Here is a 14,156-nt window from a genome sequence, read left to right as displayed (position 1 = left end):
AGGGGGGGAGGGAGAGGGGGAGAGAGCGCGAGAGAGAGGGAGAGAGAGGGGAAGAGAGAGAGAGGGAGAGAGAGGGGGAGAGAGAGAGGGAGAGAGAGAGGGAGAGAGAGAGCGCGAGAGAGAGAGGGATAGAGAGAGCACGAGAGAGAGAGGGAGGGAGATGGAGAGAGAGGGGGAGAGGGAGAGAGAGGAGGAGAGGGGGGGAGAGGAGGAGAGGGAGGGAGAGAGGGTGTGAGAGAGAGGGAGAGAGAGAGATGGAGAGAGGGAGAGACAGGGAGAGAACAGGAAAACAGCCCATTACAAGGTATACAGCTACACAATGTCAACTCTAATCATCAGTAGCTGGAACATCCAGGGCCTGAACACCTCAGCCTTCGGGTACAAGACAAACGACCCAGACTTTAACCAAAGACTGAAAGACATTGATATACAGATCCTCCTTGAAACATGGACTAAGGCCAATAATGAATTCTATGTCCCCACCGGATACAGGGAATTCTCTGTCTCCGCCCTGAAAAACAAAAACCTCAAACAGGGCCGGAGCTCAGGAGGAATATTAGTATGGTACAAAGAAGAGCTCCATGAACATATCAGAGCAGTGAAGAGAGGAGACAGCCACATCTGGATAAGAATAAGCCGCTCCATCCTCACATCCGTGGCCGACATCTACCTCTGTGCACTGTACGTAGCTCCTCCAGAGTCTCCATACTTCAACCCAGACAGCTTTGAGACCCTAAAGACTGAAGCTGACCATTTCCAGACTCTTGGCAACGTTCTCATCTACAGAGACCTCAACGCAAGAACGGGAAGCAAGAGACTACCTGACCACTGATGGAAACATCTATATACTTGGAGCAGATACCGACTGTGACAACCCAGTGCACACCGACAGGAACAGCTATGATTGCACAGTTAATAAAAGCGGCAGAACGCTGTTGAACCTATGCCGAAGCCTTGGACTTCGTATCCTCAATGGCCGCACCAAGGGAGACTCACTGGGAAGACATACCCTAAACTCCCATGTGGGCAGCAGTGTGATAGACTATGCCATCACAGATATGGACCCTACAAATATTGGCGCCCTTATAGTCCCCCCACAAACACATCTATCAGACCATAACCAACTGCTCCTATACATCAAATCCACAAAGAAATCACCCTCACAAACCCCGCAAAAGACCGGCCTCTTAAGCCTGCCACCATCCTTCAAATAGTCCAAGATGTCGGCCCCAAAATACAAAGATGCCATCAACAGACCAGAGATCAAGGAGAAGCTCCTATGCTTCCATAATAACGTGTATGAACTTAACCCAGAAGGAGTACACCTAGCGGAAAGAGACCTTAACGACATTCTATATGCCATGGCAGAAATGTCTGACCTGAAAAGAAGCATCAACAAGAGACCGAGTAAACAAAATCCCAACAACTGGTTTGACAAAGAATGCAAGACCATACGGAAGGCCCTAAGAATGGCCTCAAATAAAAAACACCGAGACCCCAATAACCCCACTCTGAGAGAAGCCTACCACACCGTACAACGAAATTACAAAGCCATCCTCAGAAAGAAAAAGCAAAACGACATCTCTACCAAACTCCTCCAACTCCAAGATGCCCTTGAAGACAACAAATTTTGGGAACTGTGGAATCACCTTGGATCCAACCAGAAAAGCAACAGCCTCCACATCCAGAGCGGCAACATCTGGCTCCAGTACTTCAAGGACCTCTACAATGACATCCCAAGTGAAGACCTGAACCTGGCACAAAAAGAGCTTGTGAAAAAACTGAAATATATGGAGGAAAAGTTCAAAGATTTCCAAAATCCTTTGGATACACCAATCACACTGACAGAAATAACAGAAAGGATCACACAGATAAAAGGTAAAAAAGCCAGTGGTCCAGATGGGATCCTCCCAGAAATGCTGAAATACAGCCCTCCAGACATCCAGGCTGCGATAACAAAACTATTTAATATCGTACTGCAGGCCGGCTGCTTCCCCAAAAACTGGAACCAAGGCCTCATAACCCCTATACACAAAAATGGGGACAAGTACGACCCAGCAAACTACCGAGGGATATGTGTCAGCAGCAAACTGGGTAAACTCTTCAACTGCATCCTGAACAAGAGGATCCTCACCTTCCTCACCGAGCACAACGTCCTCAGCAAGAGCCAAGCAGGGTTCATGCCGAACCACCGCACCACTGACCACATCTACACTCTGCACAGCCTCATCAAGAGCCACGTCCACAATACAAAGAACGGGAAGATATACGCTTGTTTTGTGGACTTCAAGAAGGCCTTCGACAAAGTGTGGCACCCAGGACTATTCCTAAAATTGCTAGGGAGCGGAATAGGAGGCAAAACATATGGCGTCATCCTAAGCTCCTACACAGAGAACAGTTGCAGTGTGAAGGTCAACGGAAGGAGGACGGCCTATTTCCAACAAAGTCGAGGAGTGAGACAGGGCTGCAGCCTCAGTCCAACGCTCTTTAACATCTACATCAACGAGCTGGCAGTGGCCCTAGAGTCCTCCTCAGCACCAGGACTCACCCTCCATGACACCCAGGTGAAATTTCTGCTGTATGCAGATGACCTCGTGCTGTTATCACCAACTGAGAAAGGCCTCCAAGATCATCTGAAAATCCTAGAGACCTTCAGCTGCACATGGGCACTGCCAATCAACGAGAAAAAAACTAATATGGTGTTCCAGAAAAGAAAGCAGAAACCCACTGGCAATCCTACCTTTATGATAGACAACCGTCCACTTACTGAAACCAACAGGTACACCTACCTGGGCCTAGAACTCAGCCAGTCAGGGAGCTTCAAGCAAGCCATAGAGTTACTAAAAGACAAGGCATCCAAAGCCTTCTATGCCATCAGAAGGCGTCTGTACCACCTCAAGGCACCAGTAACCGTATGGCTAAATTTTTTTGACTCCATCATTGCCCCAATCCTTCTATACGGTAGTGAGGTCTGGGGCCCAGTCTCATACCCAAACTGGTCAAAGTGGGACGCTGGGCCGACAGAAATATTCCACCTAGAGTTCTGCAAGCATCTTCTCCAAGTCCATCGGAGCACATCAAACAGCGCCTGCGGAGCAAAGCTGGGCAGATTCCCACTACACATCGCAATAAAGAAGAAGGCGCTGTCATTCAAGGCTCATCTACAAAGTAGCAGTCCCAGCTCCTACCATCACAAAGCCCTCCTACACCAGGAAGCCTCAGGAAGCCTCCCAAGAAAAAGTACCCAAAGCCAGTCTGACCAAGCCATCAACCTCCATGGCCTGACAAAAGGTGAAATCCAGAAAATGGTACACAAAGTCAAAGAGGAATATCTCAGCATCTGGAGGAACGACATAAACAAATCCCAGAAACTGACAATATACCGGAATCTACAGAGGGAGTACAAACTGGCCCCATATCTAGAGAAACTAGAAAACTCCAAAGATTGACAGATCCTGAGCTGTACAGACTGAGCGCCCACAGCCTACTCATCGAATCCGGGCGGCACCGACAGAACTACAAGCCCCGAGAGAACAGACTCTGCCAGCAGCGCCCCCAGGAGGCCGTGGAGGATGAGGCAGACTCTGCCAGCAGCGCCCCCAGGAGGCCGTGGAGGATGAGGCAGACTCTGCCAGCAGCGCCCCCAGGAGGCCGTGGAGGATGAGGCAGACTCTGCCAGCAGCGCCCCCAGGAGGCCGTGGAGGAGGAGGCAGACTCTGCCAGCAGTGCCCCCAGGAGGCCGTGGAGGATGAGGCAGACTCTGCCAGCAGCGCCCCCAGGAGGCCGTGGAGGATGAGGCAGACTCTGCCAGCAGTGCCCCCAGGAGGCCGTGGAGGATGAGGCAGACTCTGCCAGCAGCGCCCCCAGGAGGCCGTGGAGGATGAGGCAGACTCTGCCAGCAGCGCCCCCAGGAGGCCGTGGAGGATGAGGCAGACTCTGCCAGCAGCGCCCCCAGGAGGCCGTGGAGGATGAGGCAGACTCTGCCAGCAGCGCCCCCAGGAGGCCGTGGAGGAGGAGGCAGACTCTGCCAGCAGCGCCCCCAGGAGGTCGTGGAGGATGAGGCAGACTCTGCCAGCAGTGCCCCCAGGAGGCCGTGGAGGATGAGGCAGACTCTGCCAGCAGTGCCCCCAGGAGGCCGTGGAGGATGAGGCAGACTCTGCCAGCAGCGCCCCCAGGAGGTCGTGGAGGATGAGGCAGACTCTGCCAGCAGCGCCCCCAGGAGGCCGTGGAGGATGAGGCAGACTCTGCCAGCAGCGCCCCCAGGAGGCCGTGGAGGATGAGGCAGACTCTGCCAGCAGCGCCCCCAGGAGGTCGTGGAGGATGAGGCAGACTCTGCCAGCAGCGCCCCCAGGAGGCCGTGGAGGATGAGGCAGACTCTGCCAGCAGCGCCCCCAGGAGGCCATGGAGGATGAGGCAGACTCTGCCAGCAGCGCCCCCAGGAGGCCGTAGAGGATGAGGCAGACTCTGCCAGCAGCGCCCCCAGGAGGTCGTGGAGGATGAGGCAGACTCTGCCAGCAGCGCCCCCAGGAGGCCGTGGAGGATGAGGCAGACTCTGCCAGCAGTGCCCCCAGGAGGCCGTGGAGGATGAGGCAGACTCTGCCAGCAGCGCCCCCAGGAGGCCGTGGAGGATGAGGCAGACTCTGCCAGCAGCGCCCCCAGGAGGCTGTGGAGGATGAGGCAGACTCTGCCAGCAGCGCCCCCAGGAGGCGGTGGAGGATGAGGCAGACTGCCAGCAGCGCCTCCAGGAGGCCGTGGAGGATGAGGCCCACTTCCTGCTGAGGTGCCCCAAATACTCCGCAGTGAGGGACACTCACTTCAAGAGACTGTCTGATCTCCTCCCAGACTTCACCTCCAAGGAGGAGGAAGAGAAACTGCCGATAATACTGGGGGAAGAGGAAAGTGCAGCGGCCGTAGCAGCGGAATGTCAGTGCCTGCCACAGACTAAGAGGAGCCCGATATGTCATGGACTCCTATACCCCACCCTGGAAACATCCCCTATCCTCTAAAAGGAGTCTGATATTCCCTGGACCTCTATATGCCCCCCTCCCCCACCCCTGTATTTTTTACCATATGCTTTCGCAATGCTAACATGTACTTAGTCCTGCCAATAAAGCTCATTTGAATTGAATTGAATTGAGAGAGAGAGAGGGAGAGGGGGAGAGGGGGAGAGAGAGAGACAGAGAGAGAGGGAGAGAGAGAGACAGAGACACTTCTCCCCGGGTTGGAATTTGCTTCCAGGCATGCTCAGAAGTAAAAACTGCATCCGTCACTGGATTCCTGCGTTTCGCAGTGTGCGCAGGATCCAGTCGCAGGATCCAGTCTCCATAGGCTCCCATTCTGTGGAATGACGTTTGCCGCAGGAGGCGTCGGGGAACGTTTTTCCACTGCAGACAAAAAACGTTTCATGGAACATTTTTTGGAAAAGACAGTCCGTCAAATTCCACAGGATTCAGTGCACGACGGACGAAACGTGTGGCCATCCATCGCGATACGTCGCTAATACAAGTCTATGGGAAAATGCAGGATCCAATTTTTTTATGGGATCCTGTGTTCTCAAAAAACGACGTATCTCAACGGGAGCTCAAAGACGGAAGTGTGAAAGAGGCCTAATGACATCGCACAGACACAGAGGCGCTGCGCCCGGGTCGGAGGAGGAGGCCGCTGTGTCGTCTTCTTTATTCCCGCCGACCTTTGCTGTTTTGGGTTCTTAGTTCGTCATTTAGATCCAGAGATCGGGGATTTTTCTTTCCTTCTGATTCTTATGGTATTTATGAGGGGACGTGGCTCATAGGATAATTATGCAAAGAAGCCTAAGGGCACACCCCCAGAGAATCTGTGAGCCACACCCACTTGTAAAAAGACCATAAAAATCAGCACCAAATAAAAAGGCCCATATCTCTGAAACCGTATGAAACCTCAGAGGAGCAGCGGAAATAACAGAATAGTAAGAACTCCCCCGAGGGTCCGCAGGATCTCAGGTGTGCGACAACTTACAGGGGCTCAGAGAAGCCCACCGAGGCACACGAGGACCCTCCGGAGGACCAGCACAAGACCACCCCGTCCGGAGGGGACCCTGGAGCCTCCTCATAGTATGAGCCGCACAGGACCTTACTGAAGACGCCTGCATCGAGGAGACAAAAGCAGCGCACTGCAGGACGGACCCCGCAATAATCACACTACAGACAGTCACTGACAGTTCTCCACAGAACATCACGGGCACCAACCGTCATCTTCTCAGAAAACGCAGTCACTAAGTTCTACCGCTGAGGAGAGAAGGATCCGGCCTGGTGAAGAGAAGGATCCGGCCTGGAGGAGACACAAGCAGGTGGAGCTCGTCACATTCACTGCACTGATCTGCAAACACATTTGTTACAACTGTTGTTACTCCCAAGTGCTCTGGGCGGAACAAAGCACTTAGTGCCTCATTTGCATATTGTGATTTCGGATTTTTCCAGATTCAGATAACAGATATCGTATATAACAATACCATGTACCACCCTACCTGCTCCTATAAAGGGGTTATGGTGGGTGGTCTCACTGACACAATCCCTTTAACGCCTTAAGGCCGCGGTCACTCGCTCAGTATCTTACATCAGTATTTGTATCCAGGAGAGGAACAGTCAGAGGAAACGTAGAATAGAGACTGTCACAATGAATCTACTATATAATTGTCTAAAGGTCACTTTCGTCTGTCTGTCCTTCTGTCTGTCACGGATATTCATTGGCCGCGGCCTCTGTCTGTCATGGAATCCAAGTCGCTGATTGGTCGTGGCACAACGCCCACGACCATTGCCACAACCAATCAGCGACGGGCACAGTACGGCGGCAAAATGGCCGCTCCCTACGCCCCCGCAGTCAGTGCCCGCTCCATACTCCCCCTCCAGTCAGCGCTCACACAGGGTAAATGCCAGCGTTACCGGACCGCGGTGTAACGCACTCCATTAACGCAGCTATTAACCCTGTGTGACCAACTTTTTACTATTGATGATGCGCATGCAGCATCAATAGTAAAAAGATCTAATGTTAAAAATAATAATAATGAAAAAAAAAAGGTTATTCTCACCCTCCGCCGTCGCGTCCTCTCCTCGGCAGTGCAATCGGCAGGTTCCGGTGCCAAAGATGCTATGGGAGAAGGACCTGCCATGTCATCACGGTCATGTGACCGCGACGTCATCACAGGTCCTGCGCTCATACCAACCCTGGGACCGGAAGCTGCCGCGTGCACCGCACACAGGCGCCAGCACTACAAGGGGCCCTCGAAGGGTCAGTATATGTTTATTTTTTATTTTAAGTCTTTTTTAACCACTCATATAGTGCCCACATTGCTATATACTACATGGGCTGTGTTATATACTATGTGGGCTGTGTTACATACTGTGTGGGCTGCGTTATATACTACATGGCTGCTATATAGTACGTGGGCTGCGTTATATACTACATGGCTGCTATATACTACATGGCTGTTATATAGTACGTGGCTGTGTTATATACTATATGGGCAATGTTATATACTGTGTGGGCTGCGTTATATACTACATGGCTGTTATATACTACGTGGGCTGCGTTATATACTACATGGCTGCTATATACTACATGGGCTGTGTTATATACTATATGGGCAATGTTATATACTGTGTGGGCTGCGTTATATACTACATGGCTGCTATATACTACGTGGGCTGCGTTATATACTACATGGCTGCTATATACTACGTGGGCTGTGTTATATACTATATGGGCAATGTTATATACTGTGTGGGCTGCGTTATATACTACATGGCTGCTATATACTATCTGGGCAGTGTTATATACTGTGTGGGCTGCGTTATATACTACATGGCTGCTATATACTACGTGGGCAGTTTTATATACTATGTGAGCAATGTTATATACTGTGTGGGCTGCGTTATATACTACATGGCTGCTATATACTATCTGGGCAGTGTTATATACTGTGTGGGCTGCGTTATATACTACATGGCTGCTATATACTACGTGGGCTGCGTTATATACTATCTGGGCAGTGTTATATACTGTGTGGGCTGCGTTATATACTACATAGCTGCTATATACTATCTGGGCAGTGTTATATACTGTGTGGGCTGCGTTATATACTACATGGCTGCTATATACTACATAGGCAGTGTTATATACTATGTGAGCAATGTTATATACTGTGTGGGCTGCGTTATATACTACATGGCTGCTATATACTATCTGGGCAGTGTTATATACTGTGTGGGCTGCGTTATATACTACATGGCTGCTATATACTACGTGGGCAGTTTTATATACTATGTGAGCAATGTTATATACTGTATGGGCTGCGTTATATACTACATGGCTGCTATATACTATCTGGGCAGTGTTATATACTGTGTGGGCTGCGTTATATACTACATGGCTGCTATATACTACGTGGGCTGCGTTATATACTATCTGGGCAGTGTTATATACTGTGTGGGCTGTGTTATATACTACATGGCTGCTATATACTATCTGGGCAGTGTTATATACTGTGTGGGCTGCGTTATATACTACATGGCTGCTATATACTATCTGGGCAGTGTTATATACTGTGTGGGCTGCGTTATATACTACATGGCTGCTATATACTATCTGGGCAGTGTTATATACTGTGTGGGCTGCGTTATATACTACATGGCTGCTATATACTATCTGGGCAGTGTTATATACTGTGTGGGCTGCGTTATATACTACATGGCTGCTATATACTACGTGGGCTGCATTATTTTTAATCTTTAAAGACTCCATAATAACAGGGTCTGTGCCACAGGACTGGCGTATAGCAAATGTGGTGCCAATATTCAAAAAGGGGACAAAAACTGAACTCGGTAATTATCGGCCAGTAAGCTTAACCTCTACTGTGGGTAAAATCCTGGAGGGCATTCTAAGGGACGCTATACTGGAGTATCTGAAGAGGAATAACCTCATGACCCAGTATCAGCACGGGTTTACTAGGGACCGTTCATGTCAGACTAATTTGATCAGTTTCTATGAAGAGGTAAGTTCCGGATTGGACCAAGGGAACCCAGTGGATGTAGTGTATATGGACTTTTCAAAAGCTTTTGATACGGTGCCACACAAAAGGTTGATACATAAAATGAGAATAATGGGGATAGGGGAAAATATGTGCAAGTGGGTTGAGAGCTGGCTCAGGGATAGGAAACAAAGGGTGGTTATTAATGGAGCACACTCGGACGGGGTAGCGGTTAGCAGTAGAGTACCACAGGGGTCAGTATTGGGCCCTCTTCTTTTTAACATATTTATTAATGACCTTGTAGGGGGCATTCAGAGTAGAATTTCAATATTTGCAGATGACACTAAACTCTGCAGGGTAATCAATACAGAGGAGGACAATTTTATATTACAGGATGATTTATGTAAACTAGAAGCTTGGGCTGATAAATGGCAAATGAGCTTTAAAGGGGATAAATGTAAGGTCATGCACTTGGGTAGAAGTAATAAGATGTATAATTATGTGCTTAATTCTAAAACTCTGGGCAAAACCGTCAATGAAAAAGACCTGGGTGTATGGGTGGATGACAAATTCATGTTCAGTGGCCAGAGTCAGGCAGCTGCTACAAAGGCAAATAAAATAATGGGATGCATTAAAAGAGGCATAGATGCTCATGAGGAGAACATAATTTTACCTCTATACAAGTCACTAGTTCGACCACACTTAGAATACTGTGCACAGTTCTGGTCTCCGGTGTTTAAGAAAGACATAGCTGAACTGGAGCGGGTACAGAGAAGAGCGACCAAGGTTATTAGAGGACTGGGGGGTCTGCAATACCAAGATAGGTTATTACACTGGGGGCTATTTAGTTTGGAAAAACGAAGACTAAGGGGCGATCTTATGTTAATGTATAAATATATGAGGGGACAGTACAAAGACCTTTCTGATGATCTTTTTAATCATAGACCTGAAACAGGGACAAGGGGGCATCCTCTGCGTTTGGAGGAAAAAAGGTTTAAGCATAATAACAGACGCGGATTCTTTACTGTAAGAGCAGTGAGACTATGGAACTCTCTGCCGTATGATGTTGTAATGAGTGATTCATTACTTAAATGTAAGAGGGGACTGGATACCTTTCTGGAAAAGTATAATGTTACAGGGTATATACACTAGATTCCTTGATAGGGCGTTGATCCAGGGAACTAGTCTGATTGCCGTATGTGGAGTCAGGAAGGAATTTTTTCCCCAATGTGGAGCTTACTCTTTGCCACATGGGGTTTTTCTGCCTTCCTCTGGATCAACATGTTAGGGCATGTTAGGTTAGGCTATGGGGTGAACTAGATGGACTTATAGTCTTCCTTCAACCTTAATAACTATGTAACTATGTACTACATGGCTGCTATATACTATCTGGGCAGTGTTATATACTGTTTGGCCTGTGTTATATACTGTTTGGCCTGTGTTATATACTGTGTGGGCTGCGTTATATACTGTTTGGCCTGTGTTATATACTGTTTGGCCTGTGTTATATACTGCGTGGCCTGCGTTATATACTGTTTGGCCTGTGTTATATACTGCGTGGCCTGCGTTATATACTGTTTGGCCTGTGTTATATACTGTTTGGCCTGTGTTATATACTGTTTGGCCTGTGTTATATACTGTGTGGGCTGCGTTATATACTGTTTGGCCTGTGTTATATACTGCGTGGCCTGCGTTATATACTGTTTGGCCTGTGTTATATACTGCGTGGCCTGCTTTATATACTGTTTGGCCTGTGTTATATACTGTTTGGCCTGTGTTATATACTGTGTGGGCTGCGTTATATACTGTTTGGCCTGTGTTATATACTGCGTGGCCTGTGTTATATACTGTTTGGCCTGTGTTATATACTGTGTGGGCTGCGTTATATACTGTTTGGCCTGTGTTATATACTGCGTGGCCTGCGTTATATACTGTTTGGCCTGTGTTATATACTGCGTGGCCTGTGTTATATACTGCGTGGCCTGTGTTATATACTGTTTGGCCTGTGTTATATACTGTGTGGGCTGCGTTATATACTGTTTGGCCTGTGTTATATACTGCGTGGCCTGCGTTATATACTGTTTGGCCTGTGTTATATACTGCGTGGCCTGTATTAACGCATCGGGTATTCAAGAATATGTCGTGGCCTGTGCTATATACTATGTGGCTGCTATATACATATTCTAGAATACCCGAGGCTTTAGAATCGCGCCACCATCTAGTAGTAAAATAAATGGAGTCACCGACAACCACAACTCGTCTCCAGAACACAAGAGGAAGAAATCCAATAACAACACAGAGGGCAAAAACCACCGCCCCGGAGGGAAAGGGTTAATGTGATGGATGACAGGAGGAGCCCCCACAGTCCTCTACAGCCCCCTCCCCCCCTATAACAAGGACCCCCATAGCCCCCTGCACCGTGAGGCGTCCGCCCGGCTGGACCCCCGGAGACTCACCGTGACACCGTCTGCTGAGCGCGGAATGTCCGGGTGTCGCGGTGACTTTCACTTTCTCTTCTGTGCGGGGCTCCGGTCAGGAATGGGTGCGGCCGGAGGTGGCAGCACAGGGGGGATTTCTAGTAATCCCAGGTCCACTATGTGCCTGTCCCCCTGCGACCACCCATGGACGGACATGTGCACAATGTATCGGACGCGGTGATGGATCGGGGATCAGAGGAGGCACCTGCGCTCTGCAGCCGGCGGCGGACATGTGGGCACAGAGCCTGACGGGATTATCACAGACCCTTCTAGGGGCCCTATACCCCGGACAGCGGGGGTCTCTATACCCCGGACAGTGGGGGCCCCTGTCTCTGACGTCATCACTGATGACGCAATGTGTTTACTGCTAGTTTCCATTTACTAGAAATGACGAGAAACCAGGAAAGCGGCGGGAGCAGCGCTGCCATCTGCTGGTCAGCACGGAGCACTACATGATGGAGGAGAGAAGAACGGTGTCACTATTGAGCGCAGCGAGTGCCGGTATAACGCTCAGCGAGTGCAGGTATAACGCTCAGCTGCTGCCCCCTCACCTGAAGGGGTCGTGCTGACTGCGGCACCAGGAGGAGTCTGCCCGCCGGGGTGAGAGGCCAGCAGTGCGGCCACAGATCCAGGTGTGCGGCGTCCTCTGTCCTCATATATCATAGTGAGGAGGCCCCTCAGCCATATGTCATAGTGTGGAGACCCCTCCATCATATGTCATAGTGAGGAGACCCCTCCATCATATATCATAGTAAGGAGGCCCCTCCGTCATATGTCATAGTGAGGAGGCCCCTCCATCATATATCATAGCGAGGAGGCCCCTCCATCATATATCATAGTGAGGAGGTCCCTCCATCATATATCATAGCGAGGAGGCCCCTCCATCATGTATCATAGTGAGGAGGCCCCTCCGTCATATATCATAGTGAGGAGGCCCCTCCGTCATATATCATAGTAAGGAGGCCCCTCCGTCATATATCATAGTAAGGAGGCCCCTCCATCATATATCATAGCGAGGAGGCCCCTCCATCATATATCATAGTGAGGAGGCCCCTCCGTCATATATCATAGTAAGGAGGCCCCTCCGTCATATGTCATAGTGAGGAGGTCCCTCCATCATATATCATAGCGAGGAGGCCCCTCCATCATGTATCATAGTGAGGAGGCCCCTCCGTCATATATCATAGTGAGGAGGCCCCTCCGTCATATATCATAGTAAGGAGGCCCCTCCGTCATATGTCATAGTGAGGAGGCCCCTCCATCATATATCATAGCGAGGAGGCCCCTCCATCATATATCATAGTGAGGAGGTCCCTCCATCATATATCATAGCGAGGAGGCCCCTCCGTCATATATCATAGTGAGGAGGCCCCTCCGTCATATATCATAGCGAGGAGGCCCCTCCATCATATATCATAGCGAGGAGGCCCCTCCATCATATATCATAGTAAGGAGGCCCCTCCATCATAATCATAGTAAGGAGGCCCCTCCACAATATATCATAGTGAGGAGGTCCCTCCATCATATATCATAGCAAGGAGGCCCCTCCGTCATATATCATAGTGAGGAGGTCCCTCCATCATATATCATAGCGAGGAGGCCCCTCCGTCATATATCATAGTGAGGAGGCCCCTCCGTTATATATCATAGTGAGGAGGCCCCTCCGCCATATGTCATAGTGAGGAGGCCCCTCCGTCATATATCATAGTGAGGAGGCCCCTCCATCATATGTCATAGTGAGGAGACCCCTCCATCATATATCATAGCGAGGAGGTCCCTCCATCATATATCATAGCGAGGAGGCTCCTCCATCATATGTCATAGTGAGGAGGCCCCTCAGCCATATATCATAGCGAGGAGGCTCCTCCATCATATATCATAGCGAGGAGGCCCCTCCGTCATATATCATAGTGAGGAGGCCCCTCCATCATATATCATAGCGAGGAGGCCCCTCCATCATATATCATAGCGAGGAGGCCCCTCCATCATAATCATAGTGAGGAGGCCCCTCCATCATATATCATAGCAAGGAGGCCCCTCCGTCATATATCATAGTGAGGAGGCCCCTCCATCATATATCATAGCGAGGAGGCCCCTCCATCATATATCATAGCGAGGAGGCCCCTCCATCATATATCATAGCGAGGAGGCCCCTCCGTCATATATCATAGTGAGGAGGCCCCTCCATCATATATCATAGTGAGGAGGCCCCTCCATCATATATCATAGCGAGGAGGCCCCTCCATCATATATCATAGCGAGGAGGCCCCTCCGTCATATATCATAGTGAGGAGGCCCCTCCATCAGATATAGCGAGGAGGCCCCTCCATCATATATCATAGCGAGGAGGCCCCTCCGTCATATATCATAGTGAGGAGGCCCCTCCATCATATGTCATAGTGAGGAGGCCCCTCCATCATATATCATAGCGAGGAGGCCCCTCAGCCATATATCATAGTGAGGAGGCCCCTCCATCATATATCATAGCGAGGAGGCCCCTCCGTCATATATCATAGTGAGGAGGTCCCTCCATCATATATCATAGCGAGGAGGCCCCTCCATCATATATCATAGCGAGGAGGCCCCTCCGTCATATGTCATAGTGAGGAGGCCCCTCCATCATATAGCGAGGAGGCCCCTCAGCCATATATCATAGTGAGGAGGCCCCTCCATCATAT

At 49.8% G+C, this 14,156-nt stretch overlaps 1 protein-coding gene across 5 annotated transcripts in view; it reads right to left on the bottom strand.

Moving 5' to 3' along the window:
- The window catches only part of LOC138672456 (putative butyrophilin subfamily 2 member A3), a 24,492-nt gene extending 12,681 nt beyond the window's left edge, over positions 1-11,811 (bottom strand). Inside the window, exons 1-2 of one of the 5 annotated variants that reach the window (XM_069760443.1) lie at positions 11,458-11,811; positions 6,225-6,306 (exon numbers count right to left, since the gene is read on the bottom strand). In XM_069760443.1, coding sequence (XP_069616544.1) covers positions 6,225-6,230 — 6 coding nt within the window. In that variant the 5' untranslated portion in view covers positions 6,231-6,306; positions 11,458-11,811. Of the gene's footprint in view, positions 1-6,112; positions 6,307-11,457 lie in introns of those variants that run through there. The other 4 variants (XM_069760441.1, XM_069760440.1, XM_069760442.1 and 1 more) reach the window with 4 other exon arrangements.
- Between the last annotated feature and the right edge of the window lie 2,345 nt (positions 11,812-14,156).

This window comes from Ranitomeya imitator, chromosome 3, assembly GCF_032444005.1.
Source record: "Ranitomeya imitator isolate aRanImi1 chromosome 3, aRanImi1.pri, whole genome shotgun sequence".
In the NCBI taxonomy this organism is placed as follows: domain Eukaryota; kingdom Metazoa; phylum Chordata; class Amphibia; order Anura; family Dendrobatidae; genus Ranitomeya; species Ranitomeya imitator.
This window is presented reverse-complemented; position numbering and strand designations above follow the sequence as displayed.